The 25,690-nt window shown below is 46.2% G+C and overlaps 1 protein-coding gene across 2 annotated transcripts; it reads left to right on the top strand.

The window, feature by feature from the left end:
• Window positions 1-347: 347 nt before the first annotated feature.
• On the top strand, window positions 348-18,605 carry CYTH4 (cytohesin 4). Of its 2 annotated transcripts, none has more exons than XM_072339489.1 (13): window positions 348-519; window positions 5,433-5,515; window positions 7,600-7,700; window positions 7,946-8,012; window positions 11,669-11,787; window positions 12,174-12,254; window positions 12,893-13,005; window positions 13,577-13,725; window positions 15,148-15,259; window positions 15,776-15,852; window positions 16,190-16,261; window positions 17,055-17,209; window positions 17,514-18,605. In XM_072339489.1, exons 1-13 carry the CDS (start codon window positions 501-503, stop codon window positions 17,584-17,586), a joined length of 1,221 nt encoding a protein of 406 aa, XP_072195590.1. In that variant the 5' UTR covers window positions 348-500; the 3' UTR covers window positions 17,587-18,605. The 2 variants fall into 2 exon arrangements, with proteins under 2 accessions (XP_072195590.1, XP_072195580.1); XM_072339479.1 differs by having other exon boundaries at window positions 424-519; window positions 6,878-7,700.
• Window positions 18,606-25,690: the final 7,085 nt, after the last annotated feature.

Here is a 25,690-nt window from a genome sequence, read left to right as displayed (position 1 = left end):
TAGTTTTGGTGTGTTCGTTCATACATAACCTTGCTGCAGAATTAGCACAGAAAGAATCTTTCCTTTCAAATAAAACCATCTACTGAATCAGAAGAGTTTTCTGAATCAGGAACTTCCCTTTTTTCTCCACTTTCATAGGAATATCTCAGACAAAACGCTACAGTCCTGTCTCTGTGAATGTCGGTCCCCCCAGACACAAACGTGGGCTCACACATTCCCCCTAAACTTGCTGGGATGGAAATATATTTATGGATTTGCATTGCAGAAGTAGCCAAGGAGTCTCTGTAAGGCCAGATCAGCTTGCACACAGTTTCCTTCACTGATGCGAGCTCATGCAATGTGGTCGAAGGGATGAGGCGGAGCGATGGGGCAACCCGCCCCCTCATACTTCTGTGATTTTGGTCTCTAGCTCCAAGTTGTTTCAGTTCTGTGAAGCATCTGAACAAGCAGAAGGGAAGGAGAAACACAGCCCTTGTGGAAAATACATTAGGCCTTTCAGGATGGACTTTTGTCCTGCTGGTAAGACTTCAATATCTTTTGTCTTGTTTTCTGTGGGGGCTGTGCACACCCTGAAATCTCAGTAGTTGGAGTGGATGCTGCAGCCTGTGTCAGGAGATGGTGGAAGACCCCTGGTGATACAGCTAATTGCTTGTCAGCCTTAAACTGTATATTTTTACTTGCTCTCCTATAAGCCAACTCCATTCACGTCAGGAGAAATTCTCCCATTGAGAATGGCCTTTGTATGTATAGGGTGTCTATTGCTGTGGTCCCTTGTGCTGGTGACCATGACCTGAGCTGCAGAACCAGCACGGGGATATCAAGGGTATTATGTGGCACTTGGTTGAGCACCTACAATGTTTGGCTTCCCTTCATGCAGCTCTGGCACAGCTCACGAGCTCCTCAGTGGTGGTTCCTTGTGGCATACAGGCAACAGTTTGCAGAACTTCTCGTGCAGTTGGGTGTCTCAGTGCAACCAGCTTGCTAGGCTTTTGGCATTAGTAGCCTCCCTTGCATTTGCACTTGTTAAAGGTAATTATACTAAGGTTCCACCACCTCCAGGTGGGCCTGCAGGGTCTCAAAATAATCTCAAAGGCAGCTGTAGATGGGGAAGATAAACCACATCTGAAGAACTGAGAGAGATCTTGGGTTTTATTTTCCTAGTCTGGCAGATGGTGGATTAAGTGGTTGGCCTCCTGCAGAGAAAGGGAGGCTTCCGGACAGAACTTTTTGAGCCTCCTGGCTGGGGAAGCTCGATGTGTCTCTGAGACTGAGCAAATGCAGAGGATAGAGGGAGAGGCTAGGATATGGACTCAGTAAGCACCAGAGAAAAAAGGGATGATCTTGCAATGACTGCGCTGTGACTCATCCTCTGTCCTAGCCAGCTCCTGTGTATACAATGTAGAGAGCTCCTAAATGGGTAAACAAGGAAAGAGCATGAAAAAACAGCATACTAGGCTTGCTTGACAGGGAAATTGCTAGGACCTGTGGGAGCAGAGCTTTTGCTGGCATCTGGTTATGCACATTGGTGGAGGCCGTTGTCTTGAGAGCTGCTGGCCCTCGCTACCTGAAAAAAGTGATGGACCAACTTACTGCAGGGCCAACTGGGCAGGAGGAGGCAGAGTACTTCATACAGATGGTCTTTCACTCAAGTTATGCGTTAACAAGCTATTTGTCCTAAAAGTTACACACTGTGGTAGTGCAATGGGATCCTGCTGAGGAACTATGTGAATTTGCTCAGCTCTGGCTAAGGAACAACAGAAACTCCACATCTTTCCCTCTGTAGATAGAATGTGCAAATTCAACCTGTGTGAGGTCCATCTTGAATTTCTTCTGGCACAGACTGGCGGAGAGCTGAGAACTAACTGGGTGCAGGAGGGAGACAGGTTTGGTTGGAGGGAAATGGGGAACTGGAGGGCTTCTTTCTACCAGCCCAGCACTAGGAATAGTGATAGTCTGCAGAGGAGATGACAAAAAAGCCATATCATACATGGAATGGAAATTCAGGTGAAATTCCCCTACCAGACAGCCTCAACCAGGTAGAAAATGCCCACCAGAATGCTCAGCTCATATGTTGCCATGGGTGAATGTGCCTAAACCCTTTAGCAGCCATGTGTGCTTAAAAACAGTTTGGATGTGGTGCTCAGGGACATGATATAGCAGTGGGTTGTTAGAGTTAGGGTAGTATGGTTAGGTTGTTGTTGGACTTGATGATCTTGAAAGTCTTCTTCCAACTTGAGCAATTCTATGATTCCCTGATTCGGAGCCCTGCATTGCCTTGCAAATGGGCCTGTGCTGTCAGACCGTGTGTGGGTAGCATATCGATGGTCAGTATCCATTCTACAGACACTGCCCTCCATGACAATCTTCCTCTGCTATTTCTGCAGCCTATCCTTCAGCTCTCCTATGTACTCACATCCCACTCCAAATGTTATATGCTCATGAAGGTCTCTTTAGCACGTGGGCAGTTCTGGACAGTTCATGTCAACACAAAATGAACTCAGCACAACTGAGTTCAGTACTCTTTGCTGGCCACATGAGATATCAGACTTTGGGGTAACTCTGTCCTGCCCTTCAAGTAGGGAGGCTGAGGGCATCAGTCACCACAACTGGTGCTGAAGTCTGTGTGTTCATTTTAAGAGACAGCACTAAAAACACAAGGCTGGGCAATTAAGGAATGGTCAGGTCTTTGTATCTGAGAATGCTCTGAGACTGGAGGAGCAACGTAAAGAGCAGGAGAGAGTCCCACATGTGCTGCACTTATGTGCTATCCTTTCAACATCTGTTCTCTGAAAATAAATTCCGTGCAGCAACTTCAGGTCCTTTCTGTAGAGGATGCCAGCTGGTATCGATGTCGTGAGCTGTGCATGGGCCAGCAGACTGCAGAGCAGGATTGGGTGATAGCATTTTCCTGAAACCTGTGGGTGTTTTTATTTGCACCTGTGGGTGCTCTTTATCAGCATGAAATTTCCCTTGTGCAGAGAACCCTGAAAAAGGCTATGCTTCATCTGTGCCCTGATCTAGTCCTAGAAAGAAGTGGAACTTGCTGGTACCGAGGACTTTGACGACACTGAAGCCATTCCTCAGTGTTCTGGTGCAGGGCTGACTTCCCTCTGCACTGCATAGTTTGGGAGTGAGCCTGGTTCGCTCAGAACCTCCCTCTCCTGCTAGTGTGGCTCATTTTGAAAGTGGAGAAAGAAGGAGAGGCAAAACAGTCTGCTCCCATTCTCTGCTTCTTGTGCAGCTGCCTCTGCAGTTTTCTGTGTCTTGCTGTGGACAGTTCCCCAAACGAGCTTTTTGCATTCACTTCCCCTAATTATAAACCCTGATGTATGCAGTAATCTTGATGAATAGCCTCAAAATAACCTTGAGCTGTGTTAGGCCTCCTGAAAGGGGGCAGAGTAGCATATAGGAACTGACCTCAGAATTATTTTCCGAAGAAATCAGAAACTTAGTTTAGGAAACTTAGAAAACCTTACAAGGATCTTTTCTGCATTTTAGTCTAAATTGCCCTGAAGTTTTGCTCTATGTGTTATTTTCCCTTCTATTTCACCCTTTCTGACTGATTCCCTCCCCTTCTCCATAAGTCACATGCATTTTCTCCCCCCGACATGTTCTTTCCCACATGTTTCTCACTCTACCATGCTGGGCAGGTGAATCACTTGGGACATGGGGTTTTCAGATGTTCAGGAGGAAGGGAGACAGAGTTGTTTGCAGTATCTGTGGGGGTCATGTGGGTGAGATGGTGCCCTCTGGGAGCCTCAGATTTCTTTAAGATGTGTTAGGCTGCTTCTGTAGTTGTGGAACAACTGAAGCAAAGCAACCAGACACCGCAGTCTCTGCACAAAGGGTGGGGGAAAGGGAGTTTCCTCAGGTAAGTCCTGCTGCAGTAATACAGCACAAAGGGTCTGAGTGAGAGTTTGCCAAATAATCACCCCAGTGATTCCATTATTATCAGACCCTATATTGGTGAGGGAGATAAAGCTGGAGAGGCTGAGTCTGGCATCATCTTGACTGGCTGCAGCTTCTTTCAGCTTCTTCCAGCTCCTCATGAGGGCTCTTTGCACAGCTGCGAGGTGAAATGGGCAGTTCTCATCCCTGTCTTTGTGCTGGCTCCTGGCCCAATGCTTTCCCCTCTGAGGTGCAGTGGCCTTTCCACATGGCTGCAGGAGGGATGGGGCACAGCCTTGCATGACAGCACATGGAAACTCAACCAGACAAAAGGATGTTGGGAAGACCAAGCTTAGGGAAGGCAGGTTTATCTGAACCATTGCGGACATGGCAGGAAAGAACCACATGGACTCCAAGATGACTGTCTTTGTCCTCTTTTCCTTTTGTCTGTCTTGTCTTGTTCCTTCCCCTTTCTCCCCACTCATATTTATAGCATTTGTTTTGCATGTGAGTGCCACACTAAGCCAATTTCCAAGACACTTGGTGCCACTTCTCCTTTTCTCAGGAAGATGAGAGGTCCAGGGGATTTTGGCTTATGAAAAAGCAGAGCAGGGTGTTCCAATAACTTAATGTGACTACCTGGGAAAGCTTTATCTCTCGGTGTGAGGATTCCCACTGCAAGTTGTGCACTGAGCTCCCATTAGCATCATTGCCCTCAGCCTGTGTGTGTCCCGTATATTTTCCTGGGGCTTACTATCTGCTGTGCCTCTCTGTCACTGCAGTCTCCTCATTCTTGCTGAAGAGGCTGTGCTTCAGCTAGATTATATTTAGCAGCAGTGCTATCACCCCGATTCTTCGTGGCCTTTTATGAATCATGTTGTGGTCTCTTTAACTCTGTTATCTGTTTGACTTCCTGTGCATTACAAGGAAGCCTGTTCGCATTTTTATATTGTCTGTAATCCACGGGGGGGGTGGGGGTGGGTGGGGGGGGGAAGAGCAGAATAAAAGCTTCCCACAGATGCTTCTTCTTCAGCAAGTCTTTCATCCCCTAGACCCTGTCCTCAGACTTGAAAGTCCTTGATTCTCTTTCTTGAGCTGTTTTTGACTCTAGCTGTGGTGGGTCAATCAATGAAGCTAGTGTTTCTTTATGGGAGGTTTGGGTGTAGATGGACTATTTAGGTCGCATCTATCTTGTGCTAGAGGTCTTGTACACTGAGGTGACTGACACAAAAACCACCAAAGAGCATTTGGTAAAGGCTCTTTGTTGCGCTTACAGTGAGTAAACTGGGTTGTGTAGGCAGGTGGGTAGATCAGAGGGCTGCTAGCAGAGAGGCTGGCTATGAGACAGGGTATAGGGGGCTGCTGCTGGCTCTGAACTGAGAATCATTTGCAAGACAAAGCTCGGGTTCAGTGGTTACAACAGCAGGGAGCATAGATGCAGGAGTACAGATATCAAAGCTGCTGAGGCACCAAGAGATTGAGGCAGCTTTTCCTGTGATATGTTGGCATCAACTATTCTCATAGGCACCCGTTTGTTCTTCCAGGGTCACCTGACCTGAGTGAGGCTGAAGAGGCTGAAATAGAGACAATAAGGCAGCACAGAGAGGAGCTCTTGGAGGACATTAAGGTAAGAACCATCCTGTTCCTTCCATCATGCCTCAGTTCTCAGAACTGTCTTCACCAAGCACATAACAGTCCAAGCCATGCAGAAGTGCTTCTGCACTGGGGATATTTGCTCTGCCATGATCTAACTTGAATTCTGAGCATGTCTGCCCTGACATATTTGCCACCAGCACTCATCCAACCTGTGGTACTCTCTGCTGCAGGATTCATCATCCAACATAATGGGGTATTTGAGAAAGGGTTGGCAGTTCATTGATAGGGATGAGCTGGGATTGCATATTTAGGGTAAAGGAAAGAAATATGACTGAGGCAAGGATTTGACTCAGCATTTATGGCTATTTAAAATTATCAGTCACATTATCAGTTCTAGTTATCTGCTGCATCCCTCTGTGATTTTTAATTTTTTGCTCTTTTTGTGGACCTTGCCAAGTCCCTTTTGAAAGGTGTGATGGAAGGACCTTCAACGCAAACTTCCATAGCTGAACTTGCTTTTCTTCTTTTCCTTTAGCAGACTCAAACACTACTTCATTGACTCCTGAAGAGCCTGAAAACAACAAACTAACAAATAACAAAATAATCAGTTAGTAATATCGCATTTGCTCAGGGACATGATTTAGCGGAGGGTTGTTAATTAGGGTCATGCTGTTGGGTCATGGTTGGACTGGACTGCTTGTGCACGATTTTCATCTTTTCAGTTTTCAGGATGGGCAGTGGGCACTGTGGGAGGCAGGGTATTTGAACACAAATCCTACATTTTTTTTAACATACTCTGGACACAAAAAGAGATACTAGACTACATTGAACCTTATTCTAAAACCCAGAGCCATTAATTAACAGAGCATGCATTGTCCAGTGGAGCAGAATGAGTTTAGGTGAAAGTGCACCTAGAACTAGAACTTTTTTTCCAGGTGGATATCTTCATTAACAATTTAGCAATATTCTTTATCAAAAAGACTTGAGGGGTGGTGCTGTTTGAGAAAGAGAGAAGGGAAGAGGCTGAATCTCATCTTACCTGTTATGGAGAGAAAAAAAACCAACAAAACACATAATCATTTGAAATTCGGGAGATATGGTCACAGCTTTGTGACATTTGTGCAGTACTTGAAGCTTGCTAGGAACACTTTCAGCTCTGTAAGACTGATGAAACAAAACAGAATGAAAGTAAGAGCAAAACATTAAAGCTGTGGGATATTGGAGAACTTCACAGTTTCTGTATGATATCATTTCATATCATATCATATCATATCATATCATATCATATCATATCATATCATATCATATCATATCATATCATATCATAGCTGCATCCTTACTCCTAGCTGAGGCTACAGTAGTCACATAACCCTTCTTTCCCTGCCTATTGCAGTTTGCTAAAGAAATAAATTGAGAGATTCCTGGAAGAGGCATGTAACGAAGCACTCTTGCTCTGAGGGGAACCCAAACTGTGGAAGGAAAACAAGGGGATGCACAGATCTTGGTTTCCTTGGCAACACAGAACATCCTGGCAAGAAGGCTACCATCTCTCATGGACCTAAAGGAAACAATTGGCTCTCAAAATTCTTTTTGCCCTCCTCTCTTCTTTCTCTATCTAAAGACAGATATCCACTCACTGGTATTTAGTGACAGGAGCATTAGAAACTATATTTCTAAGCTTGGCCATTTCAGATCCACACTGACCTCACAGTTACTGGTTCTACTTTCTCTGTCCTGGATGTGTAGCCAGGCTGTGCAAAGCAAAATCTAGAAGGAAATACGTGTGGTGAAAGAAGTGTCATATATGACATTGTTTGAAGAACTGAAATCAATATTGGGGTGAGTTCTCTAACTCCTCCAGGCTGACTGAGCTTGATTTTCCAGCCCTCAGTGACAACAGATAGGAGAACGTCCTCTGCCCTTCTCTCTCATTTCTTTCAGCTGAATGCCAGTTTGGATGGGCAAGGTCACCTCAGGGCCATGCATATTTCATAGACATCCTTGGCTAGTTCTGAGCAGCTGGCCTTTTCCTGTGATGGAGGGATGAAATAAGACAGGCTTTGTACATCTGTTTTTCCCTTCACAACCTTCACCCTCTTGATATTTCTTTTGCAGAAGCTGAAAGAAGAGATTGCGCAAGTGTTTGCAGAGATTGAGGGCTTCCAAAATGCAGAGGAGAGGCAAGAGGCAGACCAGAATCCTGGTGAGAGGACCAGGTAAGTGAAGCTGTTAAGTATTCCTTTGTTTCCAAAACCTCCCTCTTTAGTGTTGGGAAAACAGGAGCGCTAATGGAATTTGGATCACAACAAAGGCAGGAAAATGAGGCCTGGAATGTTCTTCTGTCCTCTGAGATTTCTCCCTGAACAGATACCTTCCCTTGCTATCTGAGTAGCCTTGTGAGTGTTCTAAGTGAAACACAGCCCTGTATTCTAAGTTTGGCTTTTCTTCTTTTTGTTTGGAGCAAACTATCACAGAGGGATAAACTTCTGTCCGTGGGTCGGAAGAAATTCAACATGGATCCTGAAAAGGTAGGATGAGATAATTCCAAATTTGAGGATAAAGCTGTGAGGAAGTTTTTTCTGTTAAGTACTGGTCCCACCTATGCCAAAGGATTTATTTGCACAGACTCTGGGGCTGGTTTCCTACCTCGCTAAGGCTCTAGTCAGAAGCACCTTCTTTGCTATTTCTGAAATACACTGGTAAGATCAGTCTGTGTTGTCTCCCCACATCATATAGGGGTCTATATAGAATTTCATCAGATACAACCCAAAACTAAGAGAAATAAAGGGAGGATGGCATAACACTGTGTGTCAAGAGAGCTAAACATTCTTCAGTCCACCTCTTCTGACTGTTTGTGTGGTGGTCAGGATGAACAGAATCATAACATCATTAAGATGTAAGATCATCTAGTCCAGCCATCCCCTTGTCACCAATATTACCCACTAAACCATGTCCCTAAGTACCATATCTACCTTTTCTTACACACCTCCAGGGACAGTGTGACTCCACCACCTCTCTCCCTGGGCAGCCTGTTCCAGCTGCAGCACCACTCTTGAGAAAAAATTCTTCTTAATATCCAACCTGAATCTCACCTGGCACAAACTGAGGTCATTACTTCTTGTTGTATCCCTATTACCAGGAAGAAAAGGCTGACCCCCACCTCACCACGACTTCCTTCCAGGTCATTGTAGAGAGTGGTAAGGTCTCCCCTGAGCCTCCTCTCCCCCAGCCTGACCAACCCCATTTCCCTCAGCCGCTCCCCATCACACTTGTGCTCCAGACCCCTCACAGCTCTGCTGCCCTTCTCTGGACACGCTCCAGGGCCTCCATGTCTTTCTGGTAGTGAGGGGTCCCAACTGAACACAGCACTGGAGGTTCAGCCTCACTACACCCAGTCCCTGCTCCTGCTGGCTGCAGTATTGCTGATACAAGACAGGATGCCATTGGCCTTCTTTGCCACCTGGGCATGCTGCTGGTTCATGTTTGACCGTCTGTTGACTAATACCCCCAGATCCTTTTCCACCACTCATCTTTCCAGCCACCCTGCTACAGGCCTGTAGAACTGCAGGGGGTTGTTGTGACCAAAGTGCAAGACCTGGTACTTGGTCTTGTGAAAGCTCATATAGTTGGTCTAAACTCATCAATCTAGACTACTGAGATCCCTCTGGAGGGCCTTCCTACCCTCAAGCAGATCAACACTTCCACCCAACTTGGTGTCATCTGCAAATTTACTCAGGGTGCCCTCAATCCTCTCATCTAGACTGTCAATAAAGATATTAAATAGGACAGGCTCCAGTGCTGACCCTTAGGGAACACCACTACTGACGAATCACCGGATGGATTTTACTCCATTCACCGCCACTCCCTGGGCCCAGCCATCTATGCAGGTTTTTACCCAGTGAAGAGTACACCTGTCTAAGCCATGGGCTGCCAGCTTCTCCAGGTGAATACTGTGGGAGGCTGAGTCAAAATCTTCACCAAAGTCTAGGCAGAATACATCCACAGCCTTTCCTTCATTCTCTGGGTGGGTCACCTGAAGTTGAGAACCTGTTTTTCACAAACTCATGCTGGCTAGGCCTGATCTCCTGAGCATCCTACATGCCCTGTGTGACTGTGCTCAAGATGATATGCTCCACGACTTTTCCCCATACCAAGGTCAGGCTGACAAGCCTGTAGTTCTCTTGATCCTCCTTCCAATCCCTCCTGTAGATGAGCATCACGTTGGCAAATCTCCAGTTGTCTGAGACCTCCCCAGTTGATAAGGACTGCTGATAAATGATGAAAAGCAGCTTGACAATCCCCTCCTTCACCTCCCTCAATTCCAAGCTGCCTCTGTTGTTTTGGAAGTAGTTTTGGTTTTGTAAGTGCTGGTTAGTGAATGTGGATCTTCCACTTTCTGAGGCTCTTAGCAGTGAGATCTAGACTCCATAGCCTTCCATCCTCAGCAGAAAGCACTAAATCAGACTAAGTAGAAAATACATGAGAAAGACAGTTGCCTCTTCCTTCCTCCTCACTGGTGGATCATTTTTCTTTAACTCCATAAATGAAAAACAGTCTGCACTGAACAGTTGTTCATTGTAGGCTAACTGCAGCTATCATCTTGGATGGCTGCTGGTCTGTGTGACAGCTTTACATGCTTCCTTGCTGAGACCCTCAAGATGTCTTCTACACTGCATCGGAAGTGCATGCAACATCCCTCTGCTGGTGGGAGCTGCCTTTGAGCACTGATAACAGTGCATCGAGATCATGTGACAGCAAATTCTCTTTTTGTCTTTATGTTTGACCTTGGTTTGAGGCCCCAGAGGCATCTCTTTCTCTGGCACTTTGCCATGCCATGCAGAAATGCCTGAACTAATCCTGACCCCAAACCGTTTTAGCATTATTAGTTCAGTGCTGATCAGCCCGGTCCAACTGCTGTACTATGCTCCTATATTGATTTTAGTTTAGAACAGGCACACACTGATCTCTGTTTATTGCTTCCCTTTTGATACATAACTAGAGTCTGGTAGGTCTTGCAATGCAGGGAACTTTCTTTGTCCCTGCTGAGTTTATGTTTCATCTACGCAATATTGATGAAATGAGTTCCCATCTCCAAATGCTCAGGGTAAGTTCCTGAGGCTACAGGAGGTAAACACTAGGAATATAGCTGAACAAAATCTTCTGGGAGAAACATTCTAGTGTGGAAAATGGAGCTCCACCATCACTGCAATAATTTTCAAAATTAAATTGATCTAACAGAAATTTCATCTGGGGAAAAAGGAAGGAAAACAGTGTGGAGAAATCTCCCAAACATTTCAATTTCTTCCTTTGAAACTGATTTTTCTTTGGGACATTTTAGAAATAGATTCTTATATATTGCAAGGCAAAGTGAATTGATTCTGTTGAAGTAGAACATTTTGATATATCTAAAACAATATTCATTCCTTTACTGTGTTTTGTGAGGAGAATTGCAGTGTGGTCTGGAGAACTGCCGTGTTTTTAGATAGTGCTCTTAAGCTGAACAAAAGCTCAGATTTCAGTGACTTTGAAAATGATGAAATTCTCTCTACGATAAAATGTTGGCTGTTTGCACAACCTGATTCAGACTGTCTGTCTTCCTTAAAGATCACACACTCCATCCTTGTTGGGTTGGGAGAGTGGAGTTTACAAGGTTGCTGACTTCTCTGTCCAGTGGCCTACAAAAAACTTTAGGAAAAAGATATAGTCTCAGGCCTACAATTCTGCCTGAATACCCTTTTTGATACCATCTTCTTATTTATTTCCAAACAGCTGTGGTGTTTTTTTTTTTAAGTTTATTTGTTGAAACCTGACTTTTGGGAATAGAACTCTAAGATATTTTGACCAAGAATGTTGTTAAAATAAACCCTTTTGACTTAACTTTAAATATACGTGGCTGTTTGAACTTTAGAGCTACACTACCCTTTACTTGTTTACTTGAGTTTTCAGTTCAGTGAAACATTTATCCAAGTTTAGGAATGAACTGAGCATGATACCAGCCCACCACAGTAGATAAAAATGGTGGGAATAAGGAGAACGTGACTGTGGTCTCCCATAGAGAGACTGAGGAGTAACAGTAGACAATATCAACAAGGCCAATGAAGTCTGACATTAGAATATTAAAGTTCTAATTTCACACCAAGACAAAGATCTGTCCTACTTTGCTGTCTTGCTTGCCCTCCTCCAGGGGATCCAGTACCTGATTGAGCAGCAGCTGTTGTCCTCAGACCTGCAGGAGATCGCCAAATTCCTCCACAAGGGTGAAGGCTTGAACAAGACAGCCATTGGAGATTACCTGGGTGGGAGGTAAGAAACCCAGCTGAGATAAGGAGGTCCTTTGGATGCCCTATTCTGCCTAATCCCTCTCAGACTCCATTTTAGATGACCCTTGGCAGATGCTGATGCTGAACATGACCTCCCACTACAGTGGGCTGAGTGGGCAGAGGACATGGGAAATGTCCTTTGGAGTGTGGCTGAGGTTGTCTGCATGGGCTACCTGTCTTTCTGTCTATACTGGAGTCAGTCTTCTCAGACAAGAGTGATGCCCATCTATCTTGATTTCTTGCTGGTTGAGGGGAAAGGGAGTCTGGGAGGAAACAAGATACCTGTGATCACATCCAAAACATCCAACAGCATCCAAACAGAGCAAGGGCAAAGCTCTCTAATGACCTTCTCCCTCTCTCTTCTCCCAGAGACTCCAAAAACATTCAGATTCTCCAAGCCTTTGTGGCATGTCACCAGTTTGCCAACCTCAACCTGGTGCAAGCACTAAGGTGGGTGTTCAAGAAGTAACAACTGGAGCAGGAACCTGTCCAGCCACTGGGTCTTACCACCCAGAGAGGTCATGAAAGCCCCAGTGGGATGATATTGGGCTTCTCAAGGCTGTGCTGTGTGTATTGGCTCTAGTCTGTGAATTGCAAACGTACTTTTCCTTGGTGGACCTCCTTCATGGCCTTCTGAATGGACTAGCCATGTTCAGAGAAGATGGTGATAGTGAGTTGGGTGGGTTGTTGTGGTTTCAGTGGATGGTGGGGGCAGGGTAAGTTATTTTTTGTACTAGGAAATACGTTAGCTCACAGTGCCCATTATGTCTGTGACAAAGTGACTCTGTCCTAGAGCATCTCATTCTCTGCAGGGAGGCCTTCTGGCAGGGCTCTTTCTCTTGTCCCTGATACCTTGCAGAATGCTCGGTAGGGAAGAAGAGCCATGATTTACAGGATGCTTAGCTCTGCTGCTTCTTTTCAGAATGTGTGAGAGAAGTGTTTAGAGAAAGGAGCAGATCTCCTGCTTCATGTGCTGCACTGTTTTCCTGCTGTGATAACTCCCTTTATTTCCATGGTGTCTCATGGGCTGAGGGAAAGGATTCCTTGTACACAATCTGACTAACTCTCTGGCATGCTACTCCTGCTAGACAGTTCCTATGGAGCTTCCGGCTGCCTGGGGAAGCGCAGAAAATTGACCGCATGATGGAGGCCTTTGCCAACTGGTACTGCAAGTGTAACCCAGGAGTATTCCAGTCCACAGGTATTTATAGGGAGGAGAATGCCTATAAAGCAAAGATCCACTGTGTGTTAGAGGGAGGAGCCTTCCTTTCCCAATCACAGTGCATAGAAAGCATCCTCTGAAAGTGTGGATGTTGTCTTTCTCTTACTTGAAGTTAAAGGTACTTCAGTAGTACCTTTTCAGTACTTTTCAGTAGGCTGGTGGTCTTCTGTCCGCTTTCTTCTACTGTGCTCCAGCACATCCCAACAGGGAGTATTCTTGAGAATTGTTCCAGCCCCAGGTGAAACATGTCTCATTGCAGCATGGGTACCACTTACAGGCACGGGTCTGTAGAAACTTCCCTTGCTAGCAGAGCTGTTACCTGACCAGATCTACCCAAATTGCCTATTCGGGAATTGTCTCCATCACAGGAGATCAACTCTCCCCAAGCCCCATCTGCCACTCTTAGACCTGGTAGAGGGGAAATCTCCTCCTAAATCTGAGAGGTTGAAGCTGCTCACCAGCAACTAGAATCCTAGTCACCTGTTAGCATGTGGATTACCTGCTCTGTAAGAAAAATGCCATCAGTCCTGGTTTCCTTTCTCATTGACAGATACTTGTTATATACTCTCCTTCTCTATTATCATGCTTAACACCAGCCTGCACAACCCTAATGTGAAAGACAAACCCCCATTTGAAAGGTTTGTGTCCATCAACCGAGGCATCAATGATGGAGCAGACCTGCCAGAAGAGCTCTTAAAGGTAAGAAAGGTTTTGATTTCCTATTCTATCATCAGTCCCTATTTTCTCTCTGGGTCAGGCTTCACTGTGAATGTAAGGTCCATTGATCTCAGTGTAATATAATACTGTTGACCTTCTGCCCTGTAAGGGGGAGAGCTGCTCGAGGAAAAAGGTATAAAAAAGGAAGCTGGAAAACATGAAAAATGCTTTGTAGAGTGACTGCAGACATGCTTGTTGGTGAGGACATGCAGCAAGAGAGACATTCAGAGAATAGCAGTGAACAGTGGTAGCCTTCTACACAGGGACAAGTACATAATCCGGCACCTGGGGAGGAATAACCACATGCATCAGTACAGGTCAGAGGCTGACCTGCTGGAAAGGAGCTCAAGGAGAAGGACCTGTGCATCCTGGTGGATGGCAGGTTGGCCATGAGCTAGCAGTGTGCCCTTGTGGCCCAGAAGGCCAATGGTGCATTACAAAGAGCATGGACAGCAGGTAGAGGAAAGTGATCATCCACCTCTCCTCTGCCCTGCTGAGGCCACATCTGGATTCATGTGTCCAGTTCTATACTCCCCAGTTCAAGAAAGACGAGGAATTTCTAGAGAGTGCCTGGTGGAGGGCCACCAAGATGATGAGAAGCCTGGAGCATCTCCCTCATGAGGAAAGGCTGAGAGCCCTGGGACTGTTCAGTCTGGGGAAGAGAGGGCTGAGGATGAACCTCATCACTGTTTATAAATATCTAATGGGTGGGAATCAAGTGGATGGGGCCAGGCTTTTTTGAGCAGTGGAATACAGGAAGTTCCATACAAACATGAGGAGAAGCTTCTTTACTTTGAGGGTGACAGCACTGAAATAATCTGCCCAGAGAGTTTGTGGAATCTCCTTCTCTGAAGATATTCAAGACTTGGCTGGACACTTTCTTGTACAACCTACTGTAGGGAAGCAGAGAGTTGGACCACGTGTTTCCCAGAGGTCCCTTCCAACCCCTATGATTCTGTGTTTGTTATTATTATTGGATTGGTTGGTTATTGGAAGGTGCACCACCAACCCAGAGCCTAAATGGGGCTGCAGTCACTGTCACCCCCCTCCCACCCTCTATATTCCTTAGTGCTACCTTGTCATATACTCAGCTGTCCCCATATGACATACTGTGGTCAGTCACTGCTGCCAGTCCTGATGAATTACATGGTTTCCAAAATGGATTTCCTTTATTTTTGCCTCAGAGTGCAGAAAAAAGCTTGCAGTCACTCTTGATGCATTTTGAGGTGTACACTGAGGGCTGTTGAGGGCTAATGCTCACTATTACCTCCTTTCCCATTCACTCACCTGCCCTGTGTAGAATGATGTACCAGATGGACCTGAAATGGTTGTGTACAACTTTGTCAGAATTTTTTCTTTCTTTTTATTTTCTCTTTCTCTCCTCGTTCCAATGCTCTGGGGCAGAATCTGTTTGACAGCATAAAGAACGAGCCGTTCTCTATACCAGAAGATGATGGGAATGATCTCACACATACATTCTTCAACCCCAACCGTGAGGGCTGGCTCCTAAAACTAGGTCAGTGAGAGCCTTCCTCTAACTCCTTGGGATTCCTCACCATCATGCCTCCCTCCCATCTCAAATTCCCTCCAGAGACCCACTCAGGAGACCAAAACTCATCCTGGAACCAGCAGTTCCATTGCCCCTCCTTCCTATCTGCTGTGATGGGCTGAGGCTGACACCTGCTGTTGAAACCAGCTGCATTCTCTCTCCTCTCCTCCCGGTCCCGTTCCTGCAGGGTCTCTCTGCTCAAAAAAGAAAATAAAAATAAAATAAAATGATTATATATATATATATATATATATATTTCCCTCCCCTCTCCCCATCCTTAGCCTCATCATAGCAACATCCCTCAGCATTCTCCATATGGTGGTCAGTACCTCTGGTTCACTGGTGGTAATGATGACCATGGTTTACTCCTGGGGACTGATGGCTACAGGGAGAGCATGCGTGTGTGTGTGTAGAATAGAGCAGGGTTGGGGGAAGGATAGCTAAGAGTGAGACTAATGGATTTTTGAACCTCACTGCCTTTAGGAGGACGTGTGAAAACCTGGAAACGTCGTTGGTTCATTCTGACCGATAACTGCCTATACTACTTTGAATATACCACGGTAAAGGCTGAACTCTAGGTTGTGAGCTTGTTCTGGGTGGTTACAAGCCTCTGAGGGGACAGGGAACATAGGGGTTAAGATTGCCTCATGCTCGCAGAGTTCAGGTCTCCATCCTTTCATACAATATTTCCTTGGCTCTGGTCTGGAGAAAGTATGGACACCGAAACTGTTGCTGTGATCTCTTGTTATTTAAGGTCTCCATAATATAAATATAGGGATCTTCCCAGGCACACCCTGCTCTTGCCCTACAAAGGCACACGTGTTGGGGAAAGTAGAGGGGCTATGAAAAAGGTGTAGCGACGATGTTTGGCGTTAATTCCTCATTCTTTCACTGCAGGACAAAGAGCCTCTGGGCATTATCCCCCTGGAGAACCTATCAGTCCGGAAGGTGGATGACCCCAAAAAGCCAGTAAGTCTCCATTGCTTGGTATTCTGCCAGTAGGAGGTCGGTGGGAAGAGAAGGTGCTCCCATGCTGGTGAAGGCTGAGGTGGCTCTGGGAGAAGGGAGTAGTGGGGAACAGCAGTTTCCCAAGCCTGCATGTACTGTGCTTCTCAAAGGGAAGGTGACAGACTGTCTTGGAACCCACTCTAAACACAGATGTATTTTAACAGACAACAACTGGTCCAAGAACCATCCTTTTACTGGCTTAATTGCATGTATATATATGTATGTTGGAAGAGATGAGTACATGGAGCTTGCTTCTACATATGCTGCACCAGGACTCTCCATAATGAGTTACACAATGTGTATTCCAGGCAGTGTTGTGGGGTTAAGAAACTTCATTAGGAAGTGACATTTTTTCCCTGTGCATCTTCCATGGAAAACCACTTCTCTGATGTGGCACGAGTTTGGGAGAAGTGCTATTTGTCTTGGTGGTAGCAGACAGAAGAAAGGATGCTGTGTCTACCCAAAAGGGGAAAACATTCTCATGTGTGGAGCAGGATGACAGATGCCATAATGCTATTCCACCTCTCCATAAGATCTGTTTTCATGTCCAGCCCTTCACAGGGGGCATGTGCTTACCTAAGAGGGATGGCTTGAAGATCTAACTCATGGGGAAATTCTTGGGGCATTTCAAAGGCAAAATGCTCTTGTCCCTTTTGAAATCTCTCTGAGCCTGTTATCTATGGCTGAAAGCGACATAGCTTCCTTGATCCCTCCTGTCATCTGCTGCAATTCCATTTTGTTTCCTTTCTGACAGAACTGCTTTGAGCTCTTCAATCCCAATTGCAAAGGGCAGAAGATCAAAGCCTGCAAAACAGATGGGGATGGGAAGGTGGTTGAAGGCAAGCACCAGTCCTATAAGATCTCTGCAGCTACGCCAGCAGAACGTGATGAGTGGATTGAAGCAATAAGGTGAGGAGACCTTAACTGGAAGCCTGAGCCTGCCAAAATGTTCACACAGTTTATTTGGCTGCCAAGCAATACAGCCTGAAAAGGGGGGATGAAAATAACTGCTGTAACCTAACAACCGCTTGATGCCAAAGAGTTTAAAGGTCCCTTCTGGAGAACCTCTAGCCACAGCTTTGTTCTCTCCTATTTGCACATCTCCACTCCTACTTTTTGGTGAGCTATTTCTCTGTGCAGGTTCAGTAGGTTGCCTGTGTTGTTCTCCGTCATTAAAATTCTTGTTTTTCCTCTCATTTCCACCTATTTCCAGGACCAGCATCACACAGAATCCTTTCTATGATCTCGTATCTGCCCGAAAGAAAAAGATTGCCAACAAAAACTGAGCCCTGACCTGGTCGCTGGCAGCAGGAAGATGTAGTTGTTGGACAGCATCTCTCACATGCTGGGCACTTTCAGGGGAGAAATTTGGGAGGATTGGTTCCCTCTGCCTCCCACTTGGCGCGAAGATGACTGACAGGACAACTTACCAGATTTGTTGCTTCTCCTTCCAACCCAAAGGCAGAGGAGCAATCCACTGAGGAGTGTCGGAGCTGTGGGCACAGCACTTCCCATGTCATAGCACAGAGGCTAAATGTCAGCTGGCCTTTGGGTTCCTCCATATTGCTCCAGGCATGAAGGGCAGGATTTGAGGAGAGACAAGAAGGTCTCCAGAATGTCTCCAGCCTGCCAACCTCTACAGCCATCAAGTGAAGCCTGGTTATTTTTCTATGTTGTTGCTCTCGGGACAGCAAAGCATAGTCCAGTCAGTTGTGGAGTAGATAGCTCCCTTGGTTTTTCTTCCATGAACAGATGAGTTGTGGTTATGTCAAAGTACCACTAATGTTTCAGGACTCTGGGATGAAATCAGAGCACAAGGGATGAGAAGAATCCTTCTGTGCAGATCTCTTCTTTGCCTCTTCCTATAGCCACGAAGGCTGTAATTCTGGGAAGTTCCTGCTCTGCAGCTGAGTCACAAGTTTTGGGAAGTAACTGATGTTAGATATGGAGACAGGGTGTACACTGAGTGTAGAGAGCTGAGCAAGGGAAGCAGCTCTGGGCCTCTGTGTCTGTGTTTTGCTGCTCTGGGACTGGCCATAGGTATCCCTAGGGAAGAACCCCAAACACTATCTCTCCTTCTGAGCGATGGCTGCTCAGCAAGCATTGCCTCCTTCTATCACTCAGGAGGCCCAGGATGTGTATCTGAAAGGTCTGCAGCCAGAAGGCATGAAAAATCAGAGGTGTATTTACATACACAGACAAGCATGGGCACACAGAGGCATTCCCATCTTCACAGACCAGTTTCACTCAGAACCTGCTGTTTTTGGCTCTTGTGTGAAGAAATAAAAGTGTCTGAAACAAGCGGAAACCTCAGGGAAACATGATTATTGTGGTGATAAAAGCAGAGGATGTGAGATAAGAGCGTCATGTTCCTGTGCATAGCAAAGCAGCCTTAGCTCCAGCACAGCTCTGCAGTGCACCCAAGATGCAGGCTGAGCAGTGGCACCAGCAGTGGAGGAGGCGTAAATAAGACAGGAGAAAAGGAGCAGGGAGTGGTAACGCTGTCTGCAAGCAGGGAATGGAATGGATGTAATACCAGAGAATTGCTACAGAAAATTACACCTGCAAGATGAAAGAACTTGATAAGCTATTGCTATCTTGTCCCTTATACCTTCCAGGGCTCTTCTGGTAAATAATGGTGCTCTGCTTCTGCCTTTTTGCTTCCTGCAGAGGGCTCTATCCACCAGGAAATCTCTAGCAGGGCCTGCACCACCGATTATTCATTTCAGTTATTTTTGCCCGAGCCACAGGAATGTTGAATTAATTTCAGGAGGCAGGGAGTGTATCTTGGAGTTGAAGCACGCGCACACCCCGGAGAAGGAACGTGAAGGTTTTCTTCTGCTTGAGCTTGTGAACGTCTCCTGCATTGAATCTCTCTGTCGCTGATGTGATGCAGAGTGAGTTTTCTGCCCGCCGCTCTGCAGCACGTGCTCGCGCACACATCCACTCTTGCTGTGGGTGCAATGCAGGGAGGCAAGGTCATGGCCAGAGGTGGGAGGAGAAGTCAGAATCTGGTCCCTCATCCCAAAGACATCTCCATTGTATATAAGACAAATACAAACAAGTACCTGGCTAGTAAAAGATGCCCCAGAACCTAGTATTTGGGTGAGGAATGTATATTCTACTGCCTCTCAGGCTCTTGCTTGCTCTGTATGCCAAAAGCCATCAAAATGTAGCTCTTCTACTCACAGTCTGATAATTCAGGCTGAGCTCTGCCTGGAGCTTACCTGGATTGTTCCTATGACAGCAGAGTCTGTCCAAGCTCTTCCTTGTCCCATCAAGGAAGGTGTGTAATGGCACAGGCTGCCTAGACAGCTACAAGTGCCCCATCCCTGGAGGTTCAACGCCAGGTTGGATGGGGCCCTGGGCAGCCTGAGCTGGTGGGTGGCAGCCCCTGCCCACAGCAGGGACTGGGAAATCAATGATCTTTAAGGTCTCTTCTGACCTAAGCCATTGTATGATTGTGTGATCAAAATGACCACAAGACTGAGGTAAAGGTGGACCAGATTTCCCCTCCCCTTAGAGGCTGAGGTTGGGAGAGACACAATATGTTTCCAGACACAATTAATTCCCAGATCTCTTGCTCAGTCTCCTCAGTACTGTGAACACAGTGGTACCCAATGTTGCCCACCTGCAATGCAACACAGAAGCTCTCCGAGTGCTATGCCTGCCCCTATGCCTGCTGAATACCAGTATATTTATACAAGGAGGGAAAAAAATGATAAAAATTGGCCGGAATGTTCTGGCTTCATCTATAAAACTTGACAATCCACTTGTATTAAGTGTGCTTTGGCAGCCACGCTTGAAGCTGTCACAGACTTGTGATGGGAACGACTTGTGTAAGAGGAACGACACCACCAGGCAATGAGTTTCTGGCTACCATCACACATTCACTTTTCTGAGAGCGCTGAACAAATGCACACATACACACAGAGAGCCCTTCAGGTACTAAATCTGACAGACTGCTTTCTGGTAGGCACGTTCCTTTTTCTGCTCGTAGGCAGAGTATGTGGGTCACACAGACACACATGCAAAAAAATGACACTCCCTGCCAGCCCAAGGATTCCAGTGCACACCCAACAATTCATTTTCATAATAAATGTATGTCTGTTTCAATAAAAGGGCTGGGAGGAGAATATCACCGAAGTGTAGGATAGAGCACATCAATGCATCTTGCCTCCTCCCTCTTCTTTCCTTCCTCCTGTCCCTGTTTATCAGCTCCTATTTGGAAGGCTAATACATTTTAAAAAGCTTTTCTAGAAATTGTTTGCAAGTGACATAGATGGAGCAGCAGAGCCAGCAGCCTCATTCAGTACTGCTTAGGTATCTAAGCAAAGAGTAGAGAAAACCTTTGGGATTTGGAGGGGAAGGGAAATGTTGATGGTAGACTGGGCAGAGTATTGGATTCAAAGCCCATCAAAAGGTAGAACGTAGCTTTTTCCCAGGGGACACTGCCTTTGGTGATGGGAGATCATCAGTAAATGGAGTGCCCATCTGACACGCTCCGTTCCTGGTTGTCCTAAAGCTGCTCGGCTCTGTGTCACGCATCCTTTAACACAAAAGGAAATTCAAGCAACTCCTCTCTGCCAGCTGAACAGGGGTTTTGGAGCAGGACTGCAGCCTTTCATCTCTCTCTGTCTCTGTGATATGCCATCCGCAGCAATGCAGAGGTTGCAGCCAAGAGAGGTTGACAGGTTTGCCAGCTCATACCATAAGCCTGGAGAAAGAAAAGGCACTTCCAAGGCCCTCAGAGGGACAAGGGCCAGACTTCATACCCTTTGGAATCGGTCATTTTAATGGAAAGAAGCACAGCCTTGCCATATCTGAGATGGTTTGAATGAAGCAGTCAGATCTGTGGGGAGCAGCAGAAGCTTCCATCCTGTCTCCCATTCCTTCTTGTCTGGCGGTGGGAGCTGGAGGAAACCCTGTTAGATCAGGGTTCTCACCTGGCCAGGCTGTCTTGAATTTTCACTGCTGTCACATATGCAGTGACTCTGCTCTAAAGTGCCTGCAGTGTGCAGCAGTCTCATCTCACTGTGCCATTTCCAATGCTGCTACCTCCCTGAGATGAAGATGAATGTGACCTGTCCTGGGTTATCATATTACCATGTGTAAGCCTGTGTACATCCATCAGTTTGTGCCTGAAGGTTGATGCTGGTGGGCTAACTGCAAGAAGGCTGTGCATGGTGAGATGGAGGGGATTACAGGGAGCATGGAGGAGACTCACTGATGAATAGTGACATAAACATGTCTTTCATATCCTATCACAGAATTGCTTGGGTTGGAAAGGACCACAAGACCCACTCAATCCCACCCCATGGACAGGGCTGCCACCCACCAGCTCAGGCTGCCCAGAGCCCCATCCAACCTGGCCTTGAACCTCCAGGGATGGGGCACCCACAGCTTCTCTGGACAGCTAGTGCCAGTGCCTCACTGCCCTCTGAGTAAAGAATTTCTTCTTAACATATAGCCTAAATCTCCCTTCTTTTAGTTCAAAGCTATTCTCTCTCATCCTATCATTATCAGATTATGTAAAAAGTCAGACCCTTCCTGTATGTAAGTACCGGAGGGCTGAATGAGGTCTCCCCAGAACCCTCTCTTCTCTCTTCTCCAGGCTGAACAAGTCCAAATACCTCAATCTTTCCTCATAGGAGAGGTGCTCCTGCGCTCTTACCCTCTTCATGGCCCTCCTCTGGACCCTCTCCAAAAGCTTCACATTCCTCCTGTGCTGAGGCCCTAGACCTGGACACAGTGCTCTAGATGGGTCCACACAAGGGCAGAGCAGAGGGGAACAATCTCCTCCCTCTTCCTGATGGCAACCCTTTTTTGATGCAGTCCAGGATACTGTTGGCATTCTGGGCTGCAAGATCACACAGCTCTGGAGCAGGGATGATATAAATGTCTAGACCAAGTAACGTATTACATCTGGGCAGAACGTGCAGGGAGAGTAGCATACACCCTACTAGCACAGCATGTCTTCATTCCTTATCTAGCTGGAAAAAATGGGTTAGAGGTCCCCTTCTGTCTGTGTCCAAACACAGGTCCTGTTCTGCATGCTCACAGTCACACATACCCAAGCACATCTGTGCATGCACATGTAACATGGTCAGAACTTAGGAACGGACTGTGGTGTTAAGGGGACATTGCATAGTGAGGCTTTTAACAGTCCCTGTTTCTTTTGAGGTACTAAGCTCACCCTAAGGCACCTACATGGAAGAGATGTTTTCTTCTGCTCCTTTAACCATGGCGAGTGGAAGCAAGGTTCCTGGGGATGGCTAAAGAGGTGGTGATTTGTGCAATTAATGTCTAATCAGTTCTATGAATATTTATTGCTCATCAGCAAGCTCCTGAATGAGAGCAAAGCCCCATCTGACCGGAATCACATTCACAGCTAAACCAGAGACTCCTGTGGGGTTCGCAGATGTGAAAGTGTATAACCATCCCATCGCTCATGGGAGACATAGAAACCACTAGAAAATTTTACTCCAATCTTTTTTGGAGGAGAAAAAAAATTGACTTTTAAAAATCAACTGGCTGGGGAGTGATGCCTTGAAATACTCTGATATATTAACAAACTTAACCCATGACTGAGTTTGAGCTTGTTCTTTGTGTATGTGCATGTGTGCTAATTTATTTTCCATTGCAACGTGGGAGAGAAAATAAAAGGGAGAGAAATATCAATTCCTGCACCTGTTTGAAAAGTCACCTAACAGTCAGGAGCTTCTTGGAGCTTGTCACTGACCCTCCCCCAACACGGCATAAAGTCTGCAGAAAGGCACTGTTTTGCTTCTTCAAGAAATACTGTGTTCAGAACTTTCTGCCACCATCAGAATTTTGATGTTCACCCAGGAGCTGAGCTTGATGATCCTGATGGTCCCTTCCAGCTTGAGTTATTCTATGTTTCTGTGATATCTATGCTCCTTTCTAGAATTTCCTATTCTCTCCCTGCTCTGATTCTTCCACCTCATTCCTTTCTTTGTCTTTTCCTTCGTATGGTGTCCCTTTCAGCTTGATCCTCTCTAGGAGGGTTTCATTGCAATCCCACCTCCATCAAATCCCAGGGAGGTGGTGCAGTCACCGTCCCTGGAGGTGTTCCAGAACCGTGTGGATGTGGCACTGAGGAATGTGGTCAGTGGACATGGTGGGGATGAGCTGGCAGTTGCACTGGGTGATCCTAGAGGTCTTTTCCATCCTTAATGACTCCATGATTGATCGATTGTAAATCTGCCTCTTCCCTCTTTTCCCTGACCAGCAATTCTGCTTCTCCATCTTTCCCTGCACCTCAGCCAGGCTCTACTTTGGAAACTCCAAGTCTGCCCTGGCAGAGCTCTAGGGAAACCCTCCCTATTACCCATGCAAACACTTTCTAAACCAGCGTCAAACTCCTCAGCTCACCTGCAGCTTGGGTTTGTGCTGAAGGCTCTGCCAAAAGCCTGTTATTACCTAAATGAAAAAGATACACAGCCCTCCTGGAGAAGGAAGAGACACAGATAACAGTGATTTGTCTGCTTCCTGCTGCCTTATGACTGAGAAAAAAGCCCCACATTCTAGCAGGGCTTCCAGGACCAGCTTTTGGTGGAGAGAGGGGACAGTGAGGGCTACACTCACATTTTCTGCATGGATAAGATCCTATTATGTCAGCGGTGGAGTGGGAGAAGAGCCTCCAAATTTGCACCCAGTTATCCCCTTCCTCTCATATGGTTGTGCTTGAGCCTATACAAGATTAGAATATACAAAATGGGAGCCAGTAATAGACTCAGAATAAGCAGCAAGGTATCAGGGGAGGGCAGAAGAGAGGGCTGGCAAGACCAAAGCCATTATCATAGTGTGAAAGGGCTCTGTGCAAGTGTCTGACAGTTGTTTCCCTTGCTGCAACCCTGTGCTTCGGAGCTGTGATTTCAATATCCAGGAGTTAATGTGCTGCCTGGCCTCCTCTCCACAGGGCATTCAACAGGGAACCATGCTTTGCACACAGAGAAGGGAGAGGGACCTCAGGGGAGGGGGATCTGGCTGCTCAGGGCCATGAAGCCTCATAAATTCCCAGAAATTCAGCTGACCCCACACCCCAGCCACACACAGATTCACCTCTCAGTGGCTGATGTCCATACAGCAACATCTTTACTCTGCTGCAGTGAAAACTGATGTTACGGTGGGCAACACAGATATGTAGACACACATTTCTTTTCCAGTACAGTACCTCCTTATTCCCATTCATCATTTCATCACATCTCTGTGCCAAGCTAGACCTAAATATCCCCAACTTACCCAAATGTAAAACTATTTGAAAAACTACAGTGTTTTATTTGAATATCCAGGGGACCTTTGTTTGGTTATATTTTGAGGTTATTTTCTCTCTCTGGAAAAGAGAAAGTACCTCACTTCTCTCTTTCCTTTCTTGTATTTGATACGAGAATTGAAATTGTCATTTGATTCCCCCAACTCCAGGTGCTGAGGCTTTAAGGAGAATGTTAAATATCATGATGTTTAGGACAAAGCAGTGAGATTTGCATCATTTCCATGCAGTTCTTTCATCAGATAACTCAACTCCTGCTGTAAAGTGTGTTCTTAGACTCCTTTCTTCTCCCAAATGCTTACCTTCCTCTGTTCCCCAGCACCTGATCAAAACACCTCTGCACCACATGCAGCCCTGCTCAGTCCTTTGTAATCACACACAGAAGAATCCTTTTATTCTTCATTTTTTCTAACTTTTATTTTAGAAAATACCAATGTTTGACGTATGGCTCCATAGGGCAAGATACGACGTTCCTTCCCAGCTTTGCCACAGACTCCTCCATGATTCCCTGCTTTGTTACAGACTCACCTGTGATACCTCCTCATCTCCGTTTCCCAAATTCAGCAATACGTCCTCTTTTCTTCAGAAAAATCAAATACTCAGAATGCATCAGGAAGTGTTTGGTATGCTGCAAGATGATCCTTAAAATCATCCATTTTGATGGGGTAACCCTTAGCAAACCCATGGGGCTTTGCAGTGCGAGAAGAAGAAGAGGGAAACTTCTGTCCTGCAGTCAGGTTTGGAGCTGTTGCATAATTCCTCCCCTCCTCCCGAGAGCTACTTCTGTGAGCTGAGGTTTGCTAAGAGATTGAAAACCTGTTGGTGTGAATTTCAGAGATGCCTGGCAGGGGCAGCTGGAGCAATGAAGGGTTCAGTGTATTAAACTTGCTGTAGTAAAGCCATAATAGGATTTTGCATGCTGCTGCGATCAGAATGCTCAAACCAGCTCAGCATCTTGCTTCATCAGACGTGCTTCCAGTACATCCTTCTTGCTCTATCACTCTCTTCCTACCTGCAGTGCTTGTCCCAGTCCTTTGAAAGTCTTTGAAAGAATTTCTTCTGCACAGGATGAAAAATGGAGGGGGGGGTCGGGCTTT

This window comes from Excalfactoria chinensis, chromosome 1 (assembly GCF_039878825.1).
Source record: "Excalfactoria chinensis isolate bCotChi1 chromosome 1, bCotChi1.hap2, whole genome shotgun sequence".
Classification (NCBI taxonomy): Eukaryota; Metazoa; Chordata; class Aves; order Galliformes; family Phasianidae; genus Excalfactoria; species Excalfactoria chinensis.
This window is presented reverse-complemented; position numbering and strand designations above follow the sequence as displayed.